Source organism: Dama dama, chromosome 3, assembly GCF_033118175.1.
Source record: "Dama dama isolate Ldn47 chromosome 3, ASM3311817v1, whole genome shotgun sequence".
NCBI lineage: Eukaryota > Metazoa > Chordata > Mammalia > Artiodactyla > Cervidae > Dama > Dama dama.
In genome coordinates, this window is record NC_083683.1 from 58,404,819 (window position 1) to 58,432,163 (window position 27,345).

General features: G+C 40.8%; 1 protein-coding gene across 1 annotated transcript in view; it reads right to left on the reverse strand.

Annotated features, from left to right (window-relative positions):
* Nucleotides 1-18,095: 18,095 nt before the first annotated feature.
* KCNMB4 (potassium calcium-activated channel subfamily M regulatory beta subunit 4) overlaps nucleotides 18,096-27,345 on the reverse strand; it is a 77,409-nt gene continuing 68,159 nt past the window's right edge. The window contains exon 3 of the mRNA XM_061129969.1: nucleotides 18,096-21,539. Within this exon, the coding sequence (XP_060985952.1) occupies nucleotides 21,371-21,539 (169 nt within the window). The 3' untranslated portion in view covers nucleotides 18,096-21,370. The remainder of the gene's footprint in view (nucleotides 21,540-27,345) is intronic.

Here is a 27,345-nt window from a genome sequence, read left to right on the forward strand (position 1 = left end):
CCCTGGCTTCTTCCCCAACTGCAGCTGTAGCCCCTCTTCTCCCTGCAATTTACATGTCATCATTCAAACCCTTGTGGTTCCTAGGGTGCATGCTGCTGTTCTACACATTTTTGCTCTGATATATTCCTTTTTCTCCTCCCTGAAATAGTTCTTACCTCTTCTCTGAAACCCAGGACCCAGCACAGTGGGCAGGAAGGTCATTAGCTCAGGCCTCACCCTCACAAAGGGTAGCAAACATAGCCTTTTGATTTATCTATGTGCCTGTGTGTGTGTGTATAAGTTGCTTCAGTCATATCTGACGCTTTGTTACCCTGTGGACTGTAGCTCACCAAGCTCCTCTGTCCATGGGATTCTCCAGGCAAGAATACTAGAGTGGGTTGCCATGCCCTCCTCCAGGGAATCTTCCTAACCCAGGGATCAAACTTGCATCTCTTATGTCTCCTTCGTGGCAGGCGGATTCTTTACCTCTGGGCCACTGGGGAAGTCTGACCTATCTACATGTAAAGTTAAATGTAGTCACAGAGATGCAGACAGGAATGAGAGATGAAGACAAGCTTCAGATAACTTTCAACTCAGGCCTGTTACTAGATCAATCTGCCTAGAGTATTTTATAAAGAAATATTTTTAAAGAAATCCTTTCATTATTTTGTGATTTAAGCAATTTCTATAACCCTCTTTAGACATTTTTTAAAACTTAAATTTTCTTTTTTTACTATATCAGAAGTCTCAAAAACTGGCAGTGACCTTCTCTTGACCCCAAGATGGCTATTGACCAGTTCCCAAACTTGTCTCCTGAAACTCAGCTCCAACTCAGGGTTACTTCTGTACCCACAGAAACATTTTCCATTTTTCATGCACAATGGCATATTATGCTGAAATAATTTATTCTGTCTTCCCCCTGAGACTTCATAGTTTCCAGAACAGGTTCTCCAAGGCACCAAATAAATGAATATGAGATTGACTTCAGATATTATTATAATGGTAATAATAATAATGCAATATGGCTCAACAAGTAAAGAATCTACCTACAATGCAGGAGATGCAAGTTCATTCCCTGGGTCAGGAAGGTGCCTTGAAGAGGAAATGGCAACCCACTCCAGTATTCTTGCCTGGAAAATCCCATGGACAGAAGAGTCTGGTGGGCTACAACCCATGGTGTCGCAAATAGTTGAAGATGACTAAGCGTGAGCATAGAATAATTATATAATAGAAAGAGATGCATTTCAACAAAGTGCTGAGCATCAGTCATTGCTTCCTCACACATTTTCACTGAGTCACTCTTCCCCAAAAACCCTGTGAGACGAGAAATCGAGCCTTAATAACACAGCCGATGAGCAGTACAACCAGGATTCAAGCCCTGACAATCCAGCTTCAGAGCTAGTGTCTGCCACTCTACTGGCAGTTCTCAAACTTTGGAGTGCTGACTCTGTGGTAAAGAATCCACCTGTCAAGCAAAAGACATGGGTACAATCCCTGGGTCAGGAAGATCCCCTGGAGAAGGAAATGGCAACCTACTCCAGTCTTCTTGGCTGGGAAATCCCATGGACCCTGGAACCTGACGAGATACAGTCCATGGTGTCGCAAAAGAATCGGAAATGACTTAGCAACTAAACCACCACCAGAATCACCTGGAGAAATATTAATAAAGCACAGTTTAACTGGGCCCTATTAATAGAGCTTCTAAATCAGTGCATTCATATTATGCTCTGGTGTTATGAAAAATAGTGAAGAAAAAATTTGAAAGCTATTTCATATAATTCTCTGAGGATGGTTTCATCTCTTTAAGTAGATAATGATATTTCAGAAAATAAGTTTGTAGCTTTTTAACAGAATTCAACTTTAAAGAGGACTTTGCAAAGATTGAGCTTTCATTTGTAGTCATTGGTCTTTTCTCTGGAAGAGCACAGAATTTTGAGACCAATTGGGTTCAAGAACGCCTGCTGACAAGCTCTGCATTTGCACAACTTCACAATGAGGAAATGAGTTTAGAGAAATGAATAACTGCCTCAAGTTGCTGAGCCAACAAACAACCCCTCCAGAGCGGCTGCCCTGAGAACAGGCTGAGCTCAGGACAGAACATTCCCCGATCAACCGTCTAGTCACACCATCACCAGCTCAGCCCACTTCCCCACACCCAGTTCTTTCTAGCCTGGTTTATTCCTCTGTAAAAAGAAAAGTCCTTTGCTGCCTGGCATTTGTGATGCTTGCAAATCTGAAGGATGGAACTCCTCTTGCAATGGTCCACTTCTCCCATTATAACCATCTCTCCCCCACCCCACTCACCACTGGCAATATTTTTTTTTTTTTTCAAATAGAGTGTCTCCTTACCTAAGTCTGGATTTCTTTTGAACTTGATACCAGTCTGGGTTTGCTTCAAAATGTGTATGATTTCTCACCTGCATGCAATCTTAGATCCACATTCATGATATTTTTATCCTTATTTAGTAGAAAGAATAATGGATACTGAAATATCCACTTTCTAATCCCTGAAACCTGTGAATATGAGTGTGTTAGGTTACATGGCAAAGGCGGGGCTTCCCAGGTGGCACTAGTGGTAAAGAACCCGCCTGCCAGTGCAGGAGATGCAAGAGATGGGAGTTCAATCCCTGGGCCGCGAAGATCCAGGGAGGAAGAAATGGCAATGCATTCCAGTATTCTTGCCTGGAAAATTCCATGGACAGAGGAGCCTGGTGGGCCACCATCCTTGAGGCTGCAAAGAGTCAGATGTAACTGAGCACATTATTTCAATTTAATTTTCATGGCACAGGGGAATCAAAGTTGCCAATGGAATTAAGCTTCTAATCAGCTAACCCTGAGATAGAGAGACTGTCTTGGACTCTTTGGGTGGGCCCAACTACAAGAGTTCTTATAATTGAAGATGGAGGCAAGAGAAAGAGAACCAGAGACAGCAGTGTGAGAAGTTGGCCTAATATTTCTGATTTTGAAGATGAAAGAAAAGGGCCATGAGCCAAGGAATGCAGGTGAGCTCCAGAAGCTGAAAAAAGGAATTGGATTATTTTCTAGAGCTTCCAGAAGGAATGCAGCCATGCTGACATTTTTATTTTAGCACAATGAAGCCCATTCTGTGGAATCTGACCTCAAGAACTGTAAGATAATAAATTTAGGTTGTTTTAAGCCAGTTTTCCATGAGTCATGTATGGATGTGAGAGATAGACCATGAAGGCTGAGTGCCTAAGAATTGATGTTTTCGAACTGTGGTGTTGGAGGAGACTCTTGAGAACCCCTTGGACTGCAAGGAGAACAAACGTGTCAATCCTAAAGGAAATCAACCCTAAATATTCATTGGAAGCATTGATGTTGAATTTGAAGCTCCAGTACTTTGGCCACCTGATGCAAAGAGCCAACACATTGGAAAAGACCCCAAAGCTGGGAAAAATTGAGAGCAGGAGGAGAATGGAGCAACAGAGGATGAGATGGTTGGTTGGCATCACCAACTCAATGGGCATGAGTTTGAGCAAACTCTGGGAGAGAGTGAAGGACAGGGAAGCCTGGCGTGCTGCCGTCTATGGGGTTGCAAAGAGTTGGACATGCCTGAGTGACTGAAAAAGAGCAACAAAGCCACTGAATTCATGAAAACTTGCTACAATAGTGATGGGAAATTAATGTACTCTATTTTACAGATAATGGATCTGAGATTTAGAGTTTATAAAATTTGTCCCAGGTCATACAACCAGTAAATAATGAAACTAAACCCAAAACTCAAGCCCCTATATTCAGAGCCCCTATTTCTACTACTATGATAATTTATAAAACAAATTCTAATCTCTTCTTTTACATGATAGCTTTTCAAATATTTGTAAGTAGATGCCATGCCTTCCCATAGTCTTCCCTAGGAAAACCAAAAGTTTCTGTAAGCCTCAGGTGACAGTTGGAGGTACCCTGACCCTCCTGGAAAATATGGCAGCCAAGCTGAACATGGTACCAGTGATGCTCCAGCACTGCCTTTGTATGTTTCAATTCGTCCTTTGAAAAGTGGCATTTATAACTCATCAAATTTAAGCATGACTCTTTGAGTTAAAAAAAATGAGGTGGTAGTTTTCTTTTATTGACAAATTGGCTGTGAACTTAATGTTCCTAAAAAATGAGTCATTTGAATTGGAACATTAATTTATTTGAGCAGCTGGGTCCACATCACTCTGAGAAAATGCCATTGCTCTGTCCCTACACAGATCATCCCGTAACGATCCCAATACCTGACTATAGTAGTAATAGTTCAGGCTTCCTTCTTGCCCTCCCACCTGAAATCTCAGATGCTGGAGGTAATCACACCCTTTTAGAAGATCGCATTTGAGAGTCCACCTTGCCACCTCTGCCCCACCTGGAGACATTAAGTTTTGCCTGCAACTGAGATTCAATAGTACCACATATTTGTATTAGAGACAAAGTCTGTCCTGTCTCTGTAAGATCCATCCTATAAGAAAAAGTGGGAGGAAGATTGAGCCTTCAGTCTGAAATAACCAACAGGGCCAATAAGAACTGCAAATACCTCATGGCTGGGGAAGCATAGATAAAGGGACACACTCATCTCCCATACAGGTGCTTAGCTTGAGTCCACAGGAGCCAAATGTAAAGTTCTGAACCAGCTGTTAAACACAGACATTACTAAAAATTATATGTTCGCAACTTTATAAATCATATTAAAAACAAAAGCAAGAAACACTCAAAGCTCGTTACTTCCTCATTATTTTACCACCTTTTACTATTATCCCTTCTCTTGAGGTTATTTCTGTTGCTAGATCTATACGATTGAAAAACTATAACAGTGCGCCACTGAATAGCTCTCTCAGATTCTAAGTTCAGCAATGTCACATTGATGGCTTTACAATCAGCCATGGTGGGTGGATTTATTCCACAGATGTCAGTAAATCCTGTAAATGAGGGCATCTATCTCACCCCTGGCTGAGTGTCAAACATTTACCAGGACATCACTTCCCATCAGTACATCTTTCCACCCTGCACCACACAAAACATTGCAACCCACTCACCTTGGGAAGGCATGAAGGCATCAGCCACATCATTTCATCCAATAATTATAAAGGGCAAAGTAAACCTCTCTCGGATTTTTTTTTCTTTAAACATTTTTTTTTTTGTTTGGAAGGTTTATTCACACATTTATACATCATCTGTTTCCTCTTTAAATTTCAGAGTAACTTTGGATTTTATAACATGGAGTTAGCATTTAAGGTATGCTATCTCACAAAGAATTATAGGAACTAATGAGAATTCTACAGTGTTTTTGGTGTCTCTTGGTCTGTGATGTATGGGACAGTATGGAGGCCTCCTTGAGTATCCTCTTTTCTGTATTACCTTTTATTACCACTGTTCAGTTCAGTTCAATCACTCAGTCCTGTCTGACTATTTTCAACTCCATGGACTGCAGCACGCCAGGCCTCCCTGTCCATCACCAATTCCCAGAGCTTACTCAAACTCATGTTCATTGAGTTGGTGAAGCCATCCAACCATCTCATCCTCTGTCATTCCCTTCTCCCACCTTCAAACCTTCCCAGCATCAGGGTCTTTTCAAATGAGTCAGTTCTTCGCATCAGGTGGCTAAAGGATTGGAGTTTCAGCTGTTGCATCAGTCCTTCCAATGACTATTCAGGACTGATTTCCTTTAGGATGGACTGGTTGGATCGCCTTGCTGTCCAAGGGACTCTCAAGATTCTTCTCCAACACCACAGTTCAGAAGCATCAATTCTTCGGCACTCAGCTTTCTTTAGAGTCCAACTCTCACATCCGTACATGACTATTGGAAAAACCAGAGCTTTGACTACACGGACCTTTGTTGGCAAAGTAATGTCTCTGCTTTTTAACTATGTCTAGGTTAGTCATAACTTTTCTTTCAAGGAGCAAGCATCTTTTAATTTCATGACTGCCGTCACCATCTGCAATGATTTTGGAGCCCCCCAAAATTAACAGTCTGTCACTGTTTCCATTGCTTTCCCATCTATTTGCCATGAGGTGATGGGACCAGATGCCATGATCTTGGTTTTCTGAATGCTGAGTTTTAAACAACTTTTTCACTCTTCTCTTTCACTTTCATCAAGAGGCTCTGTAGTTCTTCTTTGCTTTCTGCCGTAAGGGTGGTGTCATCTGTATATCTGAAGTTATTGATATTTCTCCTGGCAATCTTGATTCCAGCTTGTGCTCCATCCAGCCCAGCGTTTCCCATGATATACTCTGCATATAAGTTAAGTAAGCAGGGTAACAATATACAGCTTTGACATACTCCTTCCCGATTTGGAACCAGTCTGTTGCTCCATGTCCAATTCTAACTTTTGCTTCTTGACCTGCATACAGACTTCTCAGGTGGCAGGTCAGGTGGTCTGGTATTCCCATCTCTTGAAGAATTTCCCACCATTTGTTGTGATCCACATAGTCAAAGACTTTGGCACAGTCAATAAAGCAAAAGTAGATCTTTTTCTGGAACTCTCTTGCTTTTTCAACGATCCATCAGATGTTGGCAATTTGATCTCTGGTTCCTCTGCCTTTTTTAAATCCAACATGAACATCTGGAAGTTCATGGTTCACGTACTGTTGAAGCCTGACTTGGAGAATCTTGAGCATTACTTTGCTAGAGTGTGAGTTGAGTGCAATTGTGTGGTAGTTTGAGCATTCTTTGACATTGCCTTTCCTTGGGATTGGAATGAAAACTGAACTTTTCCAGTCCTGTGGCCACTGCTGAGTTTTCCAGATTTGCTGGCATATTGAGTGCAGCACTTTCACAGCATCATCTTTTAGGATTTGAAATAGCTCACCTGGAATTCCATCACCTCCACTAGCTTTGTTCGTAGTGATGCTTCCTAAGGCCCACTTGACTTTGCATCCCAGGGTGTCTGGCTCTAGGTGAGTGATCATACCATCGTGATTATCTGGGTCATGAAGATCTTTTTTGTAGTTTTTCTGCCCATAGTACTGGGCCCTTTTATTAAAAATACTCCTGTACCTAGGTTTTCTCAAGAATCCCAATTTCATTAACTTTATAACTTAATCAAGGTTTCCTTGTTTAGACACAACCTCATCCATAACACTTTAAAGAGGTTGTGAGGTTTGTTTGTTTATTTGGAAAAAGTGGCAGAAAAATCTTCTCAACAATCAGGGCAAAGTACTTTTCACTTTTCATTATTAAAATAAAATGTCACTGAACAGAGAAACCTCCACTCAGGCAGTGCTTGCCAAGAAAAAGTCACCTGAAGGAGACTAAGGAGGGCAAATGTGAAGAACTGAACTCCTCCCTCAGCCTGTTGCTGGGTCGGAAGGGGAACAGAGTCAAAACACCAGCACAAGGAGAGAGGGGGACCAGACGGTCACTGCCAATCATGAGAAACCAGTGATGACCTATGACTGGAACTCTAATTAGAGAAATTAACCAGGAGTTTTCAGGCTGCTTGGAGTTCCAAGTAAGGAAGAGTTGGGGAGTAAGGGGATTATAATATAACTAAACATTCACTGAACACTTGAACATACTGAGTCAGGATCACTATTAAGTATAAAGCATTTTGTGTATGTTATCTTTCCATACATCATTTTACCAATTACCCTTAACTAAATGGCCCAGAAGAGAAGACACTCTTCTTAAAATGTCTTTACACACTTCCAAGACAGAGATTCAGACAAACTGCTAAATAATAGCAAATCGGTTTTTAAAAAACCACATACTGCTTCAAGGCTTCAACAAGATGGATTTTGTTGAAATCACAGAAAAAGCTGCTGAGCAACAGAGGTGAGTTTATTAAATTTACAGCAGCAAGGGAGACCTTATTGACAAAGTCTTGGTAGTCACACAAAAAGAGAGTGTAAGAAAAGTATTTGTAGGCTTTTGGAATATGAGTTCAAGCAGTTTAAGGCAGTTCTTTAAGGTACAGAGCTTATTGGGAGTGAGCCAAATTAATAAGATAATGAATCAGTAAAATAAGTTTTGCCAAGAGAACACACTGGTCATACACACCGGTCAAACACTCTCTTACAACAACACAAGAGAAGACTACACATGGACATCATCAGACGGTCAATACCAAAATCAGATTGATTATATTCTTCGCAGCCAAAGATGGAGAAGCTCTATGCAGTCAGCAAAAACAAGACCGGGAGCTGACTGTGGCTCAGCTTATTGCCCAATTCAGACTTAAACTGAAGAAAGTAGGGAAAACCACTTGACCATTCAGGTATGACCTAAATCAAATCCCTTACAATTGTGCAGTGGAAGTGACCAGTAGATTCAAGGGATTAGATCTGATAAACAGAGTGCCTGATGAACTATGGACGGAAGTTCATGACATTGTACAGGGACAGGGATCAAGACCATCCCCAAGAAAAAGAAATGCAAAAAGGCGAAATGGTTGTCTGAGGAGGTCTTACAAATAGCTGTGAAAAAAAGAAAAGAAGAAGGCAAAGGAGAAAGGGAAAGATATACCCATTTGAATGCAGAGTTCCAAAGAAGAGCAAGGAGAGAAAATGCAAAGTAAGCAATGCAAAGGAATAGAGGAAAACAATACAACGGGAAAGACCAGAGATCTTTTCAAGAAAATTAGAGATACCAAGGGAATATTTCATGCAAAGATGGGCACAATAAAGGACAGAAATGGTATGGACCTAACAAAAGCAAAAGATATTAAGAAGAGGTGGCAAGAACACACAGAAGAACTATACAAAAAAGATCTTCATGACCCAGATAATCACGATGGTGTGATCACTCACCTAGAGCCAGACACCCTGGGATGCAAAGTCAAGTGGGCCTTAGGAAGCATCACTACGAACAAAGCTAGTGGAGGTGATGGAATTCCAGGTGAGCTATTTCAAATCCTAAAAGATGATGCTGTGAAAGTGCTGCACTCAATATGCCAGCAAATCTGGAAAACTCAGCAGTGGCCACAGGACTGGAAAAGTTCAGTTTTCATTCCAATCCCAAGGAAAGGCAATGTCAAAGAATGCTCAAACTACCACACAATTGCACTCAACTCACACTCTAGCAAAGTAATGCTCAAGATTCTCCAAGTCAGGCTTCAACAGTACGTGAACCATGAACTTCCAGATGTTCATGTTGGATTTAAAAAAGGCAGAGGAACCAGAGATCAAATTGCCAACATCTGATGGATCGTTGAAAAAGCAAGAGAGTTCCAGAAAAAGATCTACTTTTGCTTTATTGACTGTGCCAAAGTCTTTGACTATGTGGATCACAACAAATGGTGGGAAATTCTTCAAGAGATGGGAATACCAGACCACCTGACCTGCCACCTGAGAAGTCTGTATGCAGGTCAAGAAGCAAAAGTTAGAATTGGACATGGAGCAACAGACTGGTTCCAAATCGGGAAGGAGTATGTCAAAGCTGTATATTGTTACCCTGCTTACTTAACTTATATGCAGAGTATATCATGGGAAACGCTGGGCTGGATGGAGCACAAGCTGGAATCAAGATTGCCAGGAGAAATATCAATAACTTCAGATATACAGATGACACCACCCTTACGGCAGAAAGCAAAGAAGAACTACAGAGCCTCTTGATGAAAGTGAAAGAGAAGAGTGAAAAAGTTGTTTAAAACTCAGCATTCAGAAAACCAAGATCATGGCATCTGGTCCCATCACCTCATGGCAAATAGATGGGAAAGCAATGGAAACAATGACAGACTTTATTTTGGGGGGCTCCAAAATCATTGCAGATGGTGACGGCAGTCATGAAATTAAAAGATGCTTGCTCCTTGAAAGAAAAGTTATGACTAACCTAGACATAGTTAAAAAGCAGAGACATTACTTTGCCAACAAAGGTCCGTGTAGTCAAAGCTCTGGTTTTTCCAATAGTCATGTACGGATGTGAGAGTTGGACTCTGAAGAAAGCTGAGCACCGAAGAATTAATGCTTCTGAACTGTGGTGTTGGAGAAGAATCTTGAGAGTCCCTTGGACAGCAAGGCGATCCAACCAGTCCATCCTAAAGGAAATCAGTCCTGAATAGTCATTGGAAGGACTGATGCAACAGTTGAAACTCCAATCCTTTAGCCACCTGATGCGAAGAACTGACTCATTTGAAAAGACCCTGATGCTGGGAAGGTTTGAAGGTGGGAGAAGGGAATGACAGAGGATGAGATGGTTGGATGGCTTCACCAACTCAATGAACATGAGTTTGAGTAAGCTCTGGGAATTGGTGATGGACAGGGAGGCCTGGCATGCTGCCGTCCATAGGGTTGAAAACAGTCGGATATGGCTGAGCTGAACTGAAGGTGAAGTTCATGAGATAAATCTTGATTATTGCTATAAATAAGGGAGCCTTTTTCCCATTTTTGGAGCCTATCCCTGGTATTTTGTAATAGATTTGTTTTTTGGGGTTTTGTTTGTTTGTTTTGCTAATAAAAGTTCTCCAGAGATTTTGCCTTCTAGTGCATTATGGAAACAGGATTCTTAGAAGATGTCTGTCTCTCATAATAACCTGGTAGTGCATTTCTATTAACCTTCAAATTAACTCTTTTTATATGGCATTCTACCTCCTTAAGAAACATTAGAACACTTTAGAATTTCTTAATCTTTTAACCATTTTTGTTTGATTTTCCCACCATTTTGTTATGTTATTTCCAAAACATTCTACATCTCCTGCCATTGCTATTAACTTAGCTCTCCTTTTTCTGCTCAGTTGACAAGTCCTGGTGGGTACGAGTTCCACCTTCTTGGTGACTTTAGTTCCAATAAAGGGTCATTGGGCTTCCCAGGTGGCGCTAGTGGTAAAGAATTCACCCGCCATTACAGGAGACCCAGGAGATGTGACTTTGACCCCTGGGTTGGGAAAATCCCCTGGAAAAGGAAATGGCACCCCTCTCCAGGATTCTTGCCTGGAAAATTTCATGGACAGGGGAGCCTGGCAGGCAGCAGTCCATGGGGCAGAAAAAAGAGTCAATTGAGACTGAGCACAAAGGGTTATTATTTTTAGGAGTGAGTTGAAATCTGTTTTGACATATCCAGCTTAATAATTTTCTTTTCTTTTCTTTTGGAAGGTATGACTTGTCAATAAACAAGATTAACTCTGAGTTTTCTAGATGAGTTTCTAATTTACTTGTTCAGGGCATGGTGGTCTTGGACAGAGGTTGAAAGTGAAAGTGAAAGTGAAGTCTCTCAGTCATGTCCGACTCTTTGCAACCCCATGGACTGTAGCCTACCAGGCTCTTCTATCCATGGGATTTTCCAGGCAAGAGGACTGGAGTAGGTTACTATTTCCTTCTCCAGGGACAGGTTACTCCTTCTGACAGAAGAAGGAAACTAGCAGGATTTCAAGTACTACTATCAAGGAAGAAAATGAGTGAGGGAAAAAATAATAGAATTTCATGTGAGGTAAGTCTACCCGCTAAGAAATAAAGTGTCTTTTTAGTAGGGGACAATGATTGTATATCATGAGAAAGAATGAGGACTTAGTTAGCAGTAGCCTTTGCCAATTTCTTCTCTGGTGGCTCAGACGGTAAAAGCATCCGCTTATAATGCAGGAGACCTGAGTTCAATCCCTGGGTCAGGAAGATCCCCTGGAGAAGGAAAGGGCAACCCTCTCCAGTACTCTTGCCTGGAAAATCCCATGGAAGGAGAAGCCTGGTAGGCTACAGTCCATGGGGTCGCAAAAATTCAGACACGACTGAGTGACTTCACTTTCTTACCAGTTTAGCTGCAGTGACTATTAACCCGCAACCAGGAAGTAGAACTTTTAACATAGGGTCAAGAGAAAAACTATGGCAAACTTTTCTCTGTAAAGAACATGAAACTGAGTCAAAATAATAAGGGTTTGTCCAGATTGTTTTTCATGGTTATGTAGAAAGGCTTAAGATATTAAGCTGGCCCAGGGTAAGAAGATGCCAAAAAGCTAATCACTTTATTTTTCTAAAATTTATTTTATTGAAGTATACTTGATTTACAATGCTGTGTTAATTTCTGTAAAGCAATTGAGTTGTATACATGTGTGTGTGTGTGTGTTTATATACACATATTCTTTTTCATATTCTTTTCCATCATCGTTTACCACAGGATATTGAATATAGTTCCCTGTACAATACAGTAGGACCTTGTTTACCCATCCTATATATAATAGTTTGCATCTGAAAAGCTAATTTTAAAATCATAAAATGCCAGCTCACATTGAGATTCCAAGGCAGAGATTTGACTCCCAATAACTTGATTAAATCACAAAGAGATCTTGTGATTTTAGAACAGCTGGTAACTAACTGCCTGCAGTAGCTATCAGACCTCAGAAATCCTCTTAATTTACTCTGAATTAAGTCTGAATAATTGGCCTGGAAAATTTTTGAATGGTTTTTAGTCTGTCCAAAATGAGGGTAACTCGGTAAATCTGCATTAGGATAGATCTTGTCTTGGGTGATATATTTTGTTTTGACAAAATTATAACATTCCTTCTAACTTAAAGCCCTTTCTAAGTTAAAACTCTTAAGAAGATTAATGAAATTAGTTGAGAGGGCTCAACTCATCTTCAGAATCTAATAAGAGGTTAAGAGGTCATCCACGTATTGAGTAATAGAATTGCAAGGAAAGTTAAGATCCAAAATGTCCTAGGCAGGGTTGTATGAAAAAAAAAAAAAAGCAGGAGGCTACTTCATTAAATCACTGAAGTAAAACTGTCAAGACATATTGCTGAGTTTTCCAGGAAAGGGTGAGTAGGATTAACTATTACAATCTAAACTAAGGAACTACTAAAGAAAGCAGATTTATACTCATAACACAGATTTATGAGTCTAAAATGTGTAAACCCATGATAAAATAGCTCTCTGGCTGAGCATCACAGGGAAGTAAGGAAAGGCCATTTCATTTATGGCTCTGAGGTCCTAAGCAGGTCTATATCCTCACCCACTGAATTTCAGGTTGGTATTGTAGCATCCAGCTGATGCTCAGGATGTGCTCTGGCACCTTGGCATATTAAGTGTCTTGAGCTGGAAGAGTCTGAGAAAACAGCAGAAGCAAGAAGGTCACTCTGACCTCCCCTTCACTTGTCCTTCTCCCCTAAAAGCAAGATAAATTTCCCTTATAAAAGGTACCCTCCCTGTACCAGGAAGAAGGAAGACATTTGGGGAAAGAAATCTGCACCAACAAACTTTGTTAAGCTAACCCTTATCTTCCTAGTTATCATTCATCATTTACTACATTTAGTCCAAATCCCCTTGTCTTGTCAACTCTTCACAAATGAATTGTTTCTTCATCTAAAAGCTATAAAAGTTTCCCGATCTAGTCACCTCTCAGGCCTTCATTCCTTGTGAAGGCTCTCAGGTACATGTGAAAATTTGATAAAATGTGTTAATCTGTCTTGTCAGTTTAATTTTCAGAACCAACCAGGGACCCTAATAGTGTGGAGAAAATCATTCTTTTCCTACAGTCCATTATCAAAAATGTCCTTGCAAAACTGTCATCAGTAGTTAAATTTCAACCTGTGAATTTCAGAGTAGAGGGCTAAGTAGATACTTGGTTCCCCCTTCAGAGCATTTTTGGGCTTCCCTGGTGGCTCAGATGGTAAAGAATCTGCCTGCAATGCAGGAGACCTGGGTTCGATCCCTGGGTTGGGAAGATCCCCTGGAGAAGGGAACGGCTACCCACTCCAGTATTCTTGCCTGGAGAATTCCATGGACAGAGGAGCCTGGCGGGCTACAGTCCATGGAGTCACAGAGTCAGACATGACTGAGTGACTAACACACTCAGAGCATTTTTATTACCTCTTGAGAAACCTGTATGCAGGTCAGGAAGGAAAAGTTAGAACTGGACATAGAACAACAGACTGGTTCCAAATAGGAAAAGGAGTATGTCAAGGCTGTGTATTGTCACCCTGCTTATTTAGCTTATATGCAGAGTACTTCATGAGAAATTCTGGGAAGGATGAAGCACAAGCTGGAATCAAGATTGCTGAGAGAAATATCAATAACCTCAGATATGCAGATGACACCACCCTTATGGCAGAAAGTGAAGAGGAACTAAAAAGCCTCTTGAAAGTGAAAGAGGAGAGTGAAAAAGTTGGCTTAAGACTCAACATTCAGAAAACTAAGATCATGGCATCTGGTCGCATCACTTCATGGCAAATAGATGTGGAAACAGTGGCTGACTTTATTTTTTGGGGTTCCAAAATCACTGCAGATGGTGATTGCAGCCATGAAATTAGAAGACGCTTACTCCTTGAAAGGAAAGTTATGACCAACCTAGACAGCATATTAAAAAGCAGAGACATTTTGTTGTCAACAAAGGTCTGTCTAGTCAAGGCTATGGTTTTTCCAGTAGTCATGTATGAATGTGAGAGTTGGACTATAAAGAAAGCTGAGTGCTGAAGAATTGATGCTTTTGAACTGTGGTGTTGAAGAAGACTCTTGAAAGTCCCTTGGACTGCAAGGAGATCCAACCAGTCCATCTCAAAGGAAATCAGTCCTGGGTGTTCATTGGAGGACTGATGTTGAAGCTGAAACTCCAATACTTTGGCCACCTGATATGAAGAGCTGACTTATTTGAAGAGACCCTGATATTGGGAAAGATTGAAGGCAAGAGGAGAAGGGGATACAGAGGATGAGATGGTTAGGTGGCATCACTGATTCAATGGACATGAGTCTGGGTAAACTCCGGGAGCTAGTGATGGACAGGGAGGCCTGGCATGCTGCAGTCTGTGGGGTCGCAAAGTGTCGGACACAGCTGAACTGAACTGAGCACCATCAAAAAGTTTATTCCTGGGACTTGGTGGTGTGTGCTGTCACTTCAGTCATGTCCAACTCTTTGTGATCCCATGGACTGTAGCCAACTAGGCTCCTCTGTCCAAGGGATTCTCCAGGCAAGAATACTGGAGTGGGTTGCCATCTCCTCCTCCAGGAAATCTTCCTGACCGAGGGATTGAACCTGCATCTCTTGCATTGCAGGTGGATTCTTTACCACTGAGCCATCAGAGAAGCCTCTCCCTGGCGGTCCAGTGGTTAAAACTCCACCTTCCAATGCAGAGGGTGCCAGTTTGATCCCTGGTCTGGGAAATAAGGTCTGACATGCTGCAGAGTGAGGCCAAAATTTTTTTAATAATAATAAAATTTAAAAATCTATTCCAATGACTTCTTTGGAAGCTTCTTCACGTTAATCAAAAAACAGAGATGATTGAACTTTGCTCACTTTTTGTTCTAAGGTGCCTGTCTAATGGACAATTGTGTTCTTATCAGAAGCTCCCCACTATCATTCTGCTGGATCTCTGTTTCTGAATTTATTCCACCATAACCCTAATCCATGCACTTATCTTTCTAAGTGGTGAGATTTCACCAGGAATAATTTAGAATTACAGTCAAGCTACTTCCTGATTCCTAACTTTCAGGAATGATATGAGATAATAAATACTTGTTGTAATAAGCTTCTTCAGTTTTAGGATAATTTGATAATGAGTGGAGTGATTATTATTCTTTTCATTTGTTTAACAGGCTGCATATAATATTTATATACAAAAACATTAGTGTATCTGTCTTATAACTTTTCATTTAAAGGCTAAAATTGCAACATGTATTTGTTTACTCATTAATTTTAATTTTTTCCAGGGTTAAGTATGCCTTGGGTACTATGTTAAGTATCTTACTCTGCGCAGCTTTGATGAAGAACTTAGAAAGGTGTTAGACAAGGAAGGCATTTAGACGCACATGGAAACCACTTAATAAGAGTTAATTGGGCATTATTGTCATTGTCATTATGGATAGAAAGATCAATAGGTTTCTTGTTGGAAAGGACGTGGAAACAATATGTACAAAGGACATAATGGATCTGGGGAGCACTTACTCATTTATTTAGCATCTTAATGTGTCAGGCACTATGCCAGTCATGGGGAAAAATATTCCGCCAACACTGTTCTTATGGATCGTATCATCTAATGGAAGAGAGAAATAATAGATAAGTAAACAGGTATAAGCAGTAATAGGTACTACAAAGGAAGAAAGAAGAATGGAGAGGAAGACGATGACAGGAGAAATCTACTTAAATAGGATTCAGGGAAGGCTTCTAGGAAAAGTCAGTATTTAAGCTCAGATCTGATGAGTAAAACCAGATTTACAAACATGGTGAAAAGCGAGGTCTAAGCCATGGGACAGGACCAGTACATCTGAACTGTATAGCATGTGCTAGGAACATTGAGATGTTAGGAAAATGTTACAATGAATCGGTTTATTTCAATAAATTTTCAGGACAAATTATCTGAGCCGGGAAATGTTTCCTTATCCATATTGTTTGGTACTATTTTGTTGCATTGAAAGTATTAGTTGCTCAGTTGTGTCTGACTCTTTGTGACCCCATGGACTGTAGCTCACCAGGCTCCTCTGTCCATGGGATTCTCCAGGTAAGAATACTGCAGTGTGTTGTCATTTCCTTCTCCAGGGGACCTTCCTGACCCAAGGATCGAACCTGGGTCTCCAGCATTGCAGGCAGATTCTTTACCATCCAAGCCACCAGCATTATTTGTCATCATTGCATTGTCTACCCATCGCTATTCTTAATAAAGAGTTCATTGGAGCTATTGCAAATACATTCAGAGCTCAAAACAGGAGAGAATAGATGTGGGAATCACCAGCTGAGATCATCAGATGAGACCATTCAGAAAAAGACAACGTATGTCTGCATGTCTATTCCTGTCTTGGAACTAGGTTTAACTGTACCATTTTCCTAGATTCCACGTACATGCGTTAATATATGATACTTGTTTTTTCTCTTTCTGACTTACTTCGCTCTGTATGACAGACTCTAGGAGAGAACAGATGTGTAGACACAGTGAGGGCCGGGGAGGGTGAAATGAACTGGGAGATTAGGCTTGACATGTAGAGACTACCACATGTGAAAGATAGCTAGCTAGTGGGACGCTGCCGTGTAGCCCAGGGAGCTCAGCTCAGGGCTCTGTGATGACCTAGAGGGGTGGGATGGAGGGGGGTTGGGAAAGAGGATCAAGAGGGAAGGGGTATACGTATCCTGTAGCTGATTCACTTCGTTGTACAGCGGAAACTAAAGCAACAATGTAAAGCAACCATACTCCATAAAAAAAGAGAGAAGGGCCATGTAAACTATAGCCCTGTCATAACAAAATATGTGGCTATGTATTGCTGCCAGGCAGCAAGGAAATAGATATTACAGGATGGAAAACTAGAGACCCTTGTGCTTTGGCTAACCATTAGATAAAACTGGCACTTGTGACGACTTCACAGGCAAAGCTAGAGCTCTGTGGCAAGTAATTAGAAAAAAGCAGAGTGGGGCTTCCCTGGGAGTCCAGTGGTTGAGAATCTACCTGGCGATGCAGGGGATGAGGGTTTGATCCTTGGTCGGGGAAGATCCCACATGCCGCAGGGCAAGTAAGCCTGGGCCCCGTAACTGCTGAGCCGATGCTCTGGAGCCCTCAGGCCACGACTACCGAAGCCCTTGCATCACCACTAGGATAGCCCCTGCTCTCCGCAACTAGAGAAACCCTGCGTGCAGCAACAAAGATCCAGTAGAGCCAAAAATAAATCAATAAGTAAACATTTAAAACAACAGTTAATTAAAAAAAAAAAAAAAAAAGCAGAGTGATGATGTGCATTGGCTGCTTTATTGCTGTTTTTTGGCAAGGAACTATGAAAAATAGTGAAACAAGAAAAACTATTTACAAGTAGGTAATTCAGCCTTGTTTCAGGAACTAAGACTATATCCTGCAGCCCAACCGTTTCTATGCACCAAAAAGCAAATTATTATGCAGTCTCTCTGAAAGTCTCCACTGAGTATCCCAATATTACTGACCAGACAACGGAAGTCAGCTGAGCAGAAAAGACCAGCTAAAGGGTGAAGCATTCTCACTTAAACCCGGTTTTCCAGAAGGCTTCAAAGTGGCTGCCCCTCAACTGAGGGATGGAGACACGGGCCAAGCACAGAGACTAGTAAATAAGATGCCGCTGCCTTAAGAAGTATAACAAGAGTAGCTCTTTGGCTGTGAATATTTGTGTGTGAACTAACAAAACTAAAAGCAAAAACACCAAAAACCATGTTTTGATGAAATTTCATCACCAGTGTTGGAAGCAACCCTTCACAGGCCACATGAAAACCCATTACCTCAAATTTGGTTTGGATGTTGAGACTAATAACCATACACACATCAAGAGGGTATGAAAAGGTTTATTATTCACATAATGAATGAGACTTTCTAGGAGAGTGGAGCAGTTCCAAAGCAGATCCAAAAATGACTTGACTGGTTTGACTTTATTATTCTTAGGGTGTGGGGCAGGGAGTGGGTTCCTGCAAGCAGGCCAGGGCTTGTATGATTTGAACTTCCCACCCAGTCCAAAGGAGGGGGTACCCAGGCTCACTAATCAGCTTGCCCAGATGTGGAGCAGAAGGGGAAAGGAAAAGGGGAGCAGAAAGGGAAAGCTGTTAGCATCCCAACATCAAAAATAGAGTCAAACTCCCTACTGCAGTCAATTAAACAACAACCCTATAAACTTGAAAAAATCTACATTTGTTCAGTCTCTAAAGAAATCTAGGTCTACTCTACAAATCTGCACCAGCAGGTGGGGGCCTGCAAAAGCTGTGATGCCTCCCAAAAGCTTCAGATGTGGCTATGAAGTCTGAGGAGCAAGAGTCTCCTAGAAGTCAAAGTAGAGGCCAGAGAGAACAGAGGACAAGGGAGTTTCTCCCAGAGAGAAGATTCAAGGTCTAACCAAGGACTGTACATCCTGCCAGAGCAACAGATCTTTGTCATCCCTGCCCAGATTTTCATCGTAGCATGGGCCACTGACAGCTGTCCATCATTCCTGTCTTTAACTCGAGTATCATTCTCCCCTTTTCCTTTTTTCCTGGAGCTTTAATAGGACATATGTCCATCTAGCTGGAGACAACAGGTCCCAGTCTTCCTTGAAGCTAGGTATACTTATGTAATCGGTATTCACGGATAGACTATGAGCAGAGTGATGGCTGGAACTTCCTTAAAAGGAAGGATTGGGTTGGCCGAAAAAGCTTGTACAGACTTTTCCAAAAGGTTAACACCTCATGAAAAAACCAGAATGAACTTTTGGTCAACCCAATAGCTAGCTCCCAAATTGCTCTCTTTTCATGGGCTGCAGAATGGGTGTGTATTTTTGAGCCCACTTTGACCATGGGATGAATAACACCTTTGATAATGAGAGGACAAGGTAGACAAACTTGGGTTCCTTGATTACCTTAAGAAGCAGACCTGCCCTCCTGGATGACTTCTCAGGTACCTCCGGATTGCCATAAAAGAAAGAAAGAAAAACTTCTGTCTTACATGAGTCATCATATTTGGGGGTTTCTGTTCCAGCAGCTTATACCATTTCCTCATTTATATTTAGAAAAAAAAGAGAATTGAAATATTAAGAATTTAAGCTTCTTTGTCTTCTGTGATCCTAAAAATGTTGTTCCATTGAATTTTATCTTTAATGATAAGTATAAATAAAGTACCTCAAACTTAACTGGCTACAAGCAAGAAAGATTTTAAAATTATATGTGACCTCAGTAATTCAGCATGCTTCTCCTTTTTTCCAAAAATCAACCTACAGAATATAACCAGGTATACTCTTTGAGCCTAAATAGAAGCATTTATTTAGTTTTATATAAATGGTTAAAAACTGGTAAATAAAAACTCACATCAATATATATCAACTTCCCTTTTTACCAACATGTATGTTCACGCACTGTTTTTATCAACTCCCTGTAATCAATTAATTACAGATTATTGGATTTAGATGAAATGGATAAAGAGACTTCATCTACACAATATATCTCCCACAATGTAATGCAATGACGTTGACTTTCTCTGAGCCCCATTTTCATGTTACTCTGTGCTTCAGAATGGTTCACTTTGTTGCTGAGACAACAGGGATGCTGCAACAGAAAACTGGGATTGAAGTCAAGGCACTGTAGCTGCCTCAAAGGATGTCATAAATAGTGTGTTCAAGGCCTTTTTCACAGTGAAATCTGTAACACTTGAATTGGAAGAAAAATACCTTACTCATCCAACACCCTAGTCTTCCACAGATGACAATGGTTCTTTCAGTTACTTGAGTTTCAAATTTAAGAAAACATTGCTATGTGGACCCAAAGTCAGGAAATCATCAAGCCACTAATATGTATCTTTCTTAGAATGCTGAGCAAAATAAATGAGGGTAGCTTGTCCTTACATTCCAATTTGTCATCATTCTAACAGAAACACGTCTGAAGAATAAGAAGACAGCAAATAAAGTGTGTGTTGTCAGTTTTTCCTCAACCAAAAATTTGTACATATCTTGTAAGCAAAGGTTTGATTCTACATGGTAAATAAATAGAGGAGCTTAGATAGTCACTTAGATGTGATTGATATTTGGAATCTGAGTTTATGAACAGATGCAAAGAAGTACTGTCTCGTCCATGAACTTCTGATAAAGGCGCAGAGAGCTCAGCAGCAGAGTGATGTGAGCTGGCTTGCGTCTCCAGGCTTGTCTAGGCAAACATTAACAACTGCAGCAATATTCTCATTTTAAAACTGAAAACATCAAGGCAAGGACAAAGAAAATAAAATTAACTGATTTTGATCATTTTTTTCCTGACCTAAAAGAAAAATGAAAACCGCATTTAACTAAAATGAAATGTGTCCTTCACATCACGTACATTCTACTGCAGAGAGACAAAAACCCATCATAAATTACCTGAACAGATGAATAATGAGGCACAGTGCTCTTAGAGCTAGGACAGACCTTGTTCAGAATCACCTCCCTCTCTTAAGAAATAATCTGGTGAGAAACAATGGAGTGTTGGGAGAATGTTTTCATCTTTGAGGGTTCCTTGCTGGAGAGTCACAGAAGTGACTGCAGACTGAGTTAACAGTGGCAGTTTTTCCTTTTCAAATAGGAGTCTAACGTACTCCTTCATACTAGAGACTGGGGGTTACATTGTGAGGTCAAGATTTGTGCAGGAATCCCTGTGTCCAAGTAAAAGTTTCACCTAGCAAAATCAAATGAAACCCATAAGACCCTTTTTTAAAACCCTGGTGTTCAAAGCATAAAAAAGGAAATAGAAAAGAACACAGACCACTCTATTTTAATATTTTTAGGTAGCATAAATCATAATAGTTTGTATTCTACACTGTACAATTATATACTGTTACTTCCCCGAAGAAAATTAACTTCTATAGGATTTTCTGAAACAGATAACTCCATACAGCTCAGAGCTTGACCCTGCAGCTATTGCTACGACACATGGAAAACAATCGATGAGGTTCCAGGTCTTCCGGTTGTGCCTGCTTCTGCTGTCATTGAGGGGGAGCCTCTCGGAGACCTCTCACAGCCCCTTCCATCTCCTGGGCCGGGAAGCAGGCTCTGCAGGTAGATGTGTGCAGACGAGAGCAGCTGCTGGGCTTCACTTCCCACGAGCCGACTCCCCTTAAGAGAACTTGCGCTTCTTCATGGCTTCTGCCTTGACTGCTAGGCTCTTGGCACAGATGGTCAGGACCACAATGAGAACACCCACCACGAACGTCACCAGGGGCCAAAGGAAGCAATGCAGGAGGACTATCTCGTCATGCGTGCGATGCAGGAGCACATCGTCTGGTCTGCAGGACAGTGGAGAAGAGGAAAGAGAGAGCGGTCAACTGCCTTGGCATGGCAGAACTCTTCACAAGTGGAGCTCAGCTGGCTTTCTAGCCCCAAGAGTATAACCATCCTTGAAAGTGAAGACTCCACGCTGGCTATAAATACTGTATTTTGTGCTTCAAATCCATTACAGAAAGGTCTGAGGTCCTGAATCAAGTAACTGGTGCATATTATTTATAATGCGATTTACATGTGAAATGTCAAAAGTGCAGCGATCTCTTATTCCATTATTTTCCCCCATTCTAAATTGCTTAACATATTCCATCTACTCACTCATCCTTTAACATCTGCTGACTCAGTCTAAAAATGACTTATGAGCTGGCGCTGTCAAACAAAACCAGACCCAAATGATAGCTGGCTTTTTACCCTTTCACACATTTTGCCCACCTCCCCAACGCTTCACCTCTGGCAACCACAATCTAATCTCTACATCTATAAACTCGGTTGTCTGTTGTGTTTGTTGTTTATATGTGTTTATATATTTAGATGCAATTCCACATGTAAGTGAAATCATATGACACATATAAAGACATTTGTTTTTCTCTACCTGACTTATTCCACTTAGCATAATACCCTCAAGGTCCATTCATGTTGTCAAAAAGGGCAAGATTTTGTTTTTTTTTTTATGGTTGAATAATGTTCCACTATATATACTATATAACTTATATATATATATATATATATATATATATATATATATATAAAATCACATTTTCTTTAGCTACTCTGATTGTTGGACACAGGCTGCTGCCATGTCTCGGCTATTGTAAATAATGCTGTAATAAACATGCAGGTGCATACATCTTTTCAAATTAGTGTCTTCATTTTCATCAGATAAATACCCAGGAGTGAAACTGTTAGATCATAGGATTGTTCTAATTTTAATTTTTTGAGAAAACATTTCCACACTATTTCCATAGTGGCTTCATACTGTTTCCACAGTGGTTGCACTAATTTACACTCCCCTCAACGGTACACAAACAGTTTTCGTCCCAATTCCTAAGAAGGCCAATGTCAAAGAGTGCTCAAACTATTGCACAACTGCACTCATCTCACACGCTAGCAAAGTAATGTTCAAAATTCTCCAAGCAAGGCTTCAACAGTATGTGAACCTTCCCCTTCTCCACATCTTCACCAATACTTATTATTTTTGTCTCTTTGATTTATTCTGACAGGTATGAGGTGATATTTCATTGTGCTTTTGATTTACATTTCCCTGATGATGAGTGATGTTGAGCATCTTTTCATGTACCTGCCAAATGATCTTGATTTACACAAAAAGTCAGCTAATAAAAAGGAACACATTTGAGTAAGTTCTAATGAGGTGGATGAAACTGGATCCTATTATATAGAGTGAAGTAAGTCAGAAAGGACTTCTGGGGTGGCTCAGATGGTAAAGCGTCTGTCTACAATGCGGGGGACCCGGGTTCGATCCCTGGATCGGGAAGATCCCCTGGAGAAGGAAATGGCAACCCACTCCAGTGCTATTGCCTGGAAAATCCCATGGATGGAGGAGCCTGGTAGGCTACAGTCCATGGGGTCGCAAAGAGTCGGACAGGCTGAGCGACTTCACTAAGCTCATAAGTCAGAAAGAGAAAGACAAATACTGTATGTGCTCAGTCACTTCAGTCATATCTGATTCTTTGCAATTGATGGACTGAACTCTGCAGACTCCTTTGTCCACGGGGTTTTCCAGACAAGAATACTGGAGTGGGTTGCTGTGCCCTCCTCCAGGGAAATACTATATATTAATGCATATATATGGAATTTAGAAAGACGATCTTATATGCAGGGCAGCAAAAGAGACACAGATGTAAAGGACAGACTTTTGGACTCTGTGGGAGAAGGCGAGGGTGGGATGATTAGAAAGAATAGCACTGAAACATGTATATTACCATATGTAAAACAGATGACCAGTGTACGTTTGATGCATGAGGCAGAACACCCAAAGCCAGTGCTCTGGGACAACCCAGAGGGATAGGGTAGGGAGGGAGGTGGGAGCGGGGTTCGGGATGGGGGGACACAGGTGTACCCATGGCTAATTCATATCGATGAATGGCAAAAACCATCACAATATTGTAAATTAGTTATCCTTCCATTAAGATAAATTAATTAATTAAAAAAAGAAACACTTGAGTAAGTGTGCTAGAATCAAAGATTAGAAGCAATAATTATGCATCAACACTCATGTTTTCTAACAAAAATTTCACACAGATTAAAAAAATGTCAACTAAAGTCACTATTTGCATTTAGTCATAAAGACCGATGATGTAGTCTTCGGGTCAGCTTCACCACGAACAGACAGTGAATAGTTGGATTTAATGCATTTTCCCATGCTTCTGGGTAGGATTAGCCATCATTTGAAACCACTGACCACTTTCTTGATAAATTCTGCAAAGTCTTAGCAACATAGCTTAAAACGTGAGGGTTCTATTTGCAATTTCAACATTGGTCTCATTCATAGGAAGTAACAATATCTTCCACAAACCATGACATGTCATCTTTGGCCACTTAGATACTGGGAATTTTGCTTTCATACAAGAGGGTTACATGTTCAAGGTGTTGGGTTGACCAAAATGTTCGTTCATATTTTTCCATAAAATGGTACAGAAATGCCTGAGGGAACTTTTTGGCCAACCCAATATTTCCATTTCATCCACAGAAAAGTTTGTTCCATTATACTGGAGTAGTAATGCTTCCACTAGAAAATAAAATAATGCAGTAAAATCAGTCCAATTGCCCTCAAGAACATCAGAAGCTTTAGAGTACAAAAGCAATGCATTTAACAGAGGAAGGCATTCCTGAGGCGCTCTCACTAATCACAGCTCTCATAATTCAAGCCCTAGTTTCCCAGAAGACTGACAAAGAATGCTGGGTATGTCTCTTCTATCTACAATGCAGTCATCATGTAGCATTAATAAAAATGGTTTGGCAGATTGGCTTTGAAATTACATAATTCTTGCCCTTTTTTGTGCATAGTGTTTCAAATTCTGTAAACAAAGTGAGATTTTTATAGACATTTGATTTCAATTAGAATTTGAACTAAGTGAATGCAGAGTCATTGTAACAATTAAGCAAAAATCATTCCCGCTTGCAGAAGTTACTCCTTTTTCTGAATTCCTGTACCAAAACATTGTCTTCAAGACCTGTGCTATCATTCAGAGAAGTATCATTCAGTATCAGTATTACGTGGCAGCATGGACAGGAGAGGAGTTTGGGAGAGAATGAATACACCTCTATGTCTGGCTGAGTCCCCTTTGCTCTCCACCTGAAACTAACACAGCATTGTTAATCTGCTATATCCCAACATAAAATAAAAAGTTTTTATAAAAACAGACTTCTGCTACCACTGATTTGTGATTTATATTAATGTGCATATCCTTTGCTCCTTTAAGACCCTTGACTGTGTCATTGTCTGTTTTTCTGCACATAGAAGGTGCTTAGTAACAGCTTCCCACTGATCAAGGGAAAACCATCCCAACTGCATCCCATCTTGTTATCCATGCAAAATTTCAACAAACTTCAAGCCTTGAATGTAAAAAAGTAGAGACCTGGGTCCAAAAATAGGGAGCAACACTGTTCGACGCATATTTTACAGTCTTTGAAATCCCACCTGTAGCACTGCCAATGGTTCTTTTTTCAGCTATGAGAGCTCACAGCTGTCAAACTCTCTATCTAAGTGTGTAAGGCAAGTGAAAGCTAAAGTTATCTTGGGATGACCCTCCTTCTTCCCTTCCTTCTTTTTGATTTATTTATGGCTGCACTGGGTCTTGATTGCTGCACGTGGGCTTTCTCTAGTTGTGGAGAATTGGGGCTAGTCTCTAGTTGCAGCGTGCGGGCTTCTCGTTGTGGTGGCTTCTCCTGTTGTCAAGCACAAGCTCTAGGCACACAGGCCCAGTAACTGCAGCACACGGACTCAGCAGTTGCGGCACAGGGGCTCCAGAGCACGCAGGCTTCAACAGTTGTGGTGCATGGGCTTAATTGCGCTGCAGCATGCTCAGTCCCGGACAAGGGATTGAACCCATCCACGTCCCCTGCACTGGCAGGTAGATTCTTAACCACTGAGCATGCAGAGAAGTCCCTTCCCTTCCTTCTTACCTTTATTCCTACCTCCCTGCCTTCTTACTTTCCTTTCCCCTCTCCTTCCCTCCCCTTCTTTCTTGGATTGTTCTACTCCTGATTTGTACAAAGATGATCTAGATTCTTCATCAAAAGGTGAGTGTATAGTAATGTGAATGTACTTAACACCATGGACTATGTAATTATACATGGCTGAAATAGTTAAAAAAGCGGGAGGTTGGTGGAAGGGGACTTGGATTTTTAATGCTATTTAATTAATTTGCATGTGATTTCCACAATTGATGTGTTTTGCAGCTAATTTTCTAGTAAAATAATTCAGTGAGTATCTTCTATCCTTTTTTTAGACATAATTCTTGAGGTTGAATCCTTTACCACAATACAGGCATCCCCTCCCCTTACCTGTAGTTTTGCTTTCCATAGTTTCAGTTACCTTGAATCAACTGAGATCTGAAAATATTAAATGGAAAGTCCCAGAAATAAACAACCCATAAGCTTTAAATTGTGTGCCGTGCTGAGAGTCATGGTAGACTCTCTTGTCACCCTGCTCTGTCCGACCCGTGATGTAAATCATCCCTCTGTCCAGAATGTCCTACCTGGTAGTCACTTAGTAGCTAGCACGGTTATCAGACCCACTGTGATGATACTGCAGTGCCTGTATTCAAATCACTCTTATTTTACTTAATATTAACCCCAAAGCACAAGAGTAGTGATGCTGGCAATTCAGATATTCTCTTACTGTGTCTAATTTATAAATTTGTCATAGGTATTATGTATAGGAAAAAACATAGTATATATAGGGTTCAGTTAGAAGTACTCCACCCCCTGGGAGTTTGATCTTCAGTCTAATGCTCTCCCAATGGCCACCTGTTCCCTAGGGGTTTGGAACATACCTGTATAGGGTTCAGTTAGACGTACTCCCCACTCAGGGTTTGGAACACACCCCCCCACCTGCAGGTAAGGGGCACCACTGTACCGTAAAACTGAGTCAGGAAAACAGTCCCAGATGAAGGTGGTTGGAATCGTTAAACATATTTCTGAAACACAGTTTGAGGAACATTTACTAAAAAGAATGAATAAAAGGAGGAAAGAAACAATAACTGGAAATTGCTGGACCCAGATATTTGCTTTATATAAAAACTGTTTAGCATTCCACACCTACTAAAGCCCTTGAGGGAAAATTTGATTTTAATATTTCAAATGACAAAACAACATCATTCACTTGAGTTAGCTATGTTGAATTTGTAAATACTTCAAAAGCCTTCTTTGAGGTAGAAATATATAAAAATGTACCTGGTTTCTAAAATAACTAGTGCCTGTTTCTGTTTCACACGGTCCTAAAATGCTCCACGGTCTCCTTCAATGGGAATGAAGGGTACAGAATATCCTACTTTAGCATAAGGATTATTTTGAAATGAAGGCAACTGAGAAGAATCATATTCAAGGAAAGCTCGCCACACTTTCCCTGGTTGCCTGAAAGGAGGACACAAATTTGTAAAGGTATGCCCCTCCTTTCTCTTCCTGGAAGGACAGAAATTAATCACTGGAGACAAGTTTAGACCCTAATGGCCCAGGGATGGCACCAACGAAATCTATAAAATGAACTTTATTAACTCAGCACTTATCTTCTATTAGCTCCTAAAATATTTACCTCCCTACAATATGCTGCCCTAGAAACTCAAGGTCCTT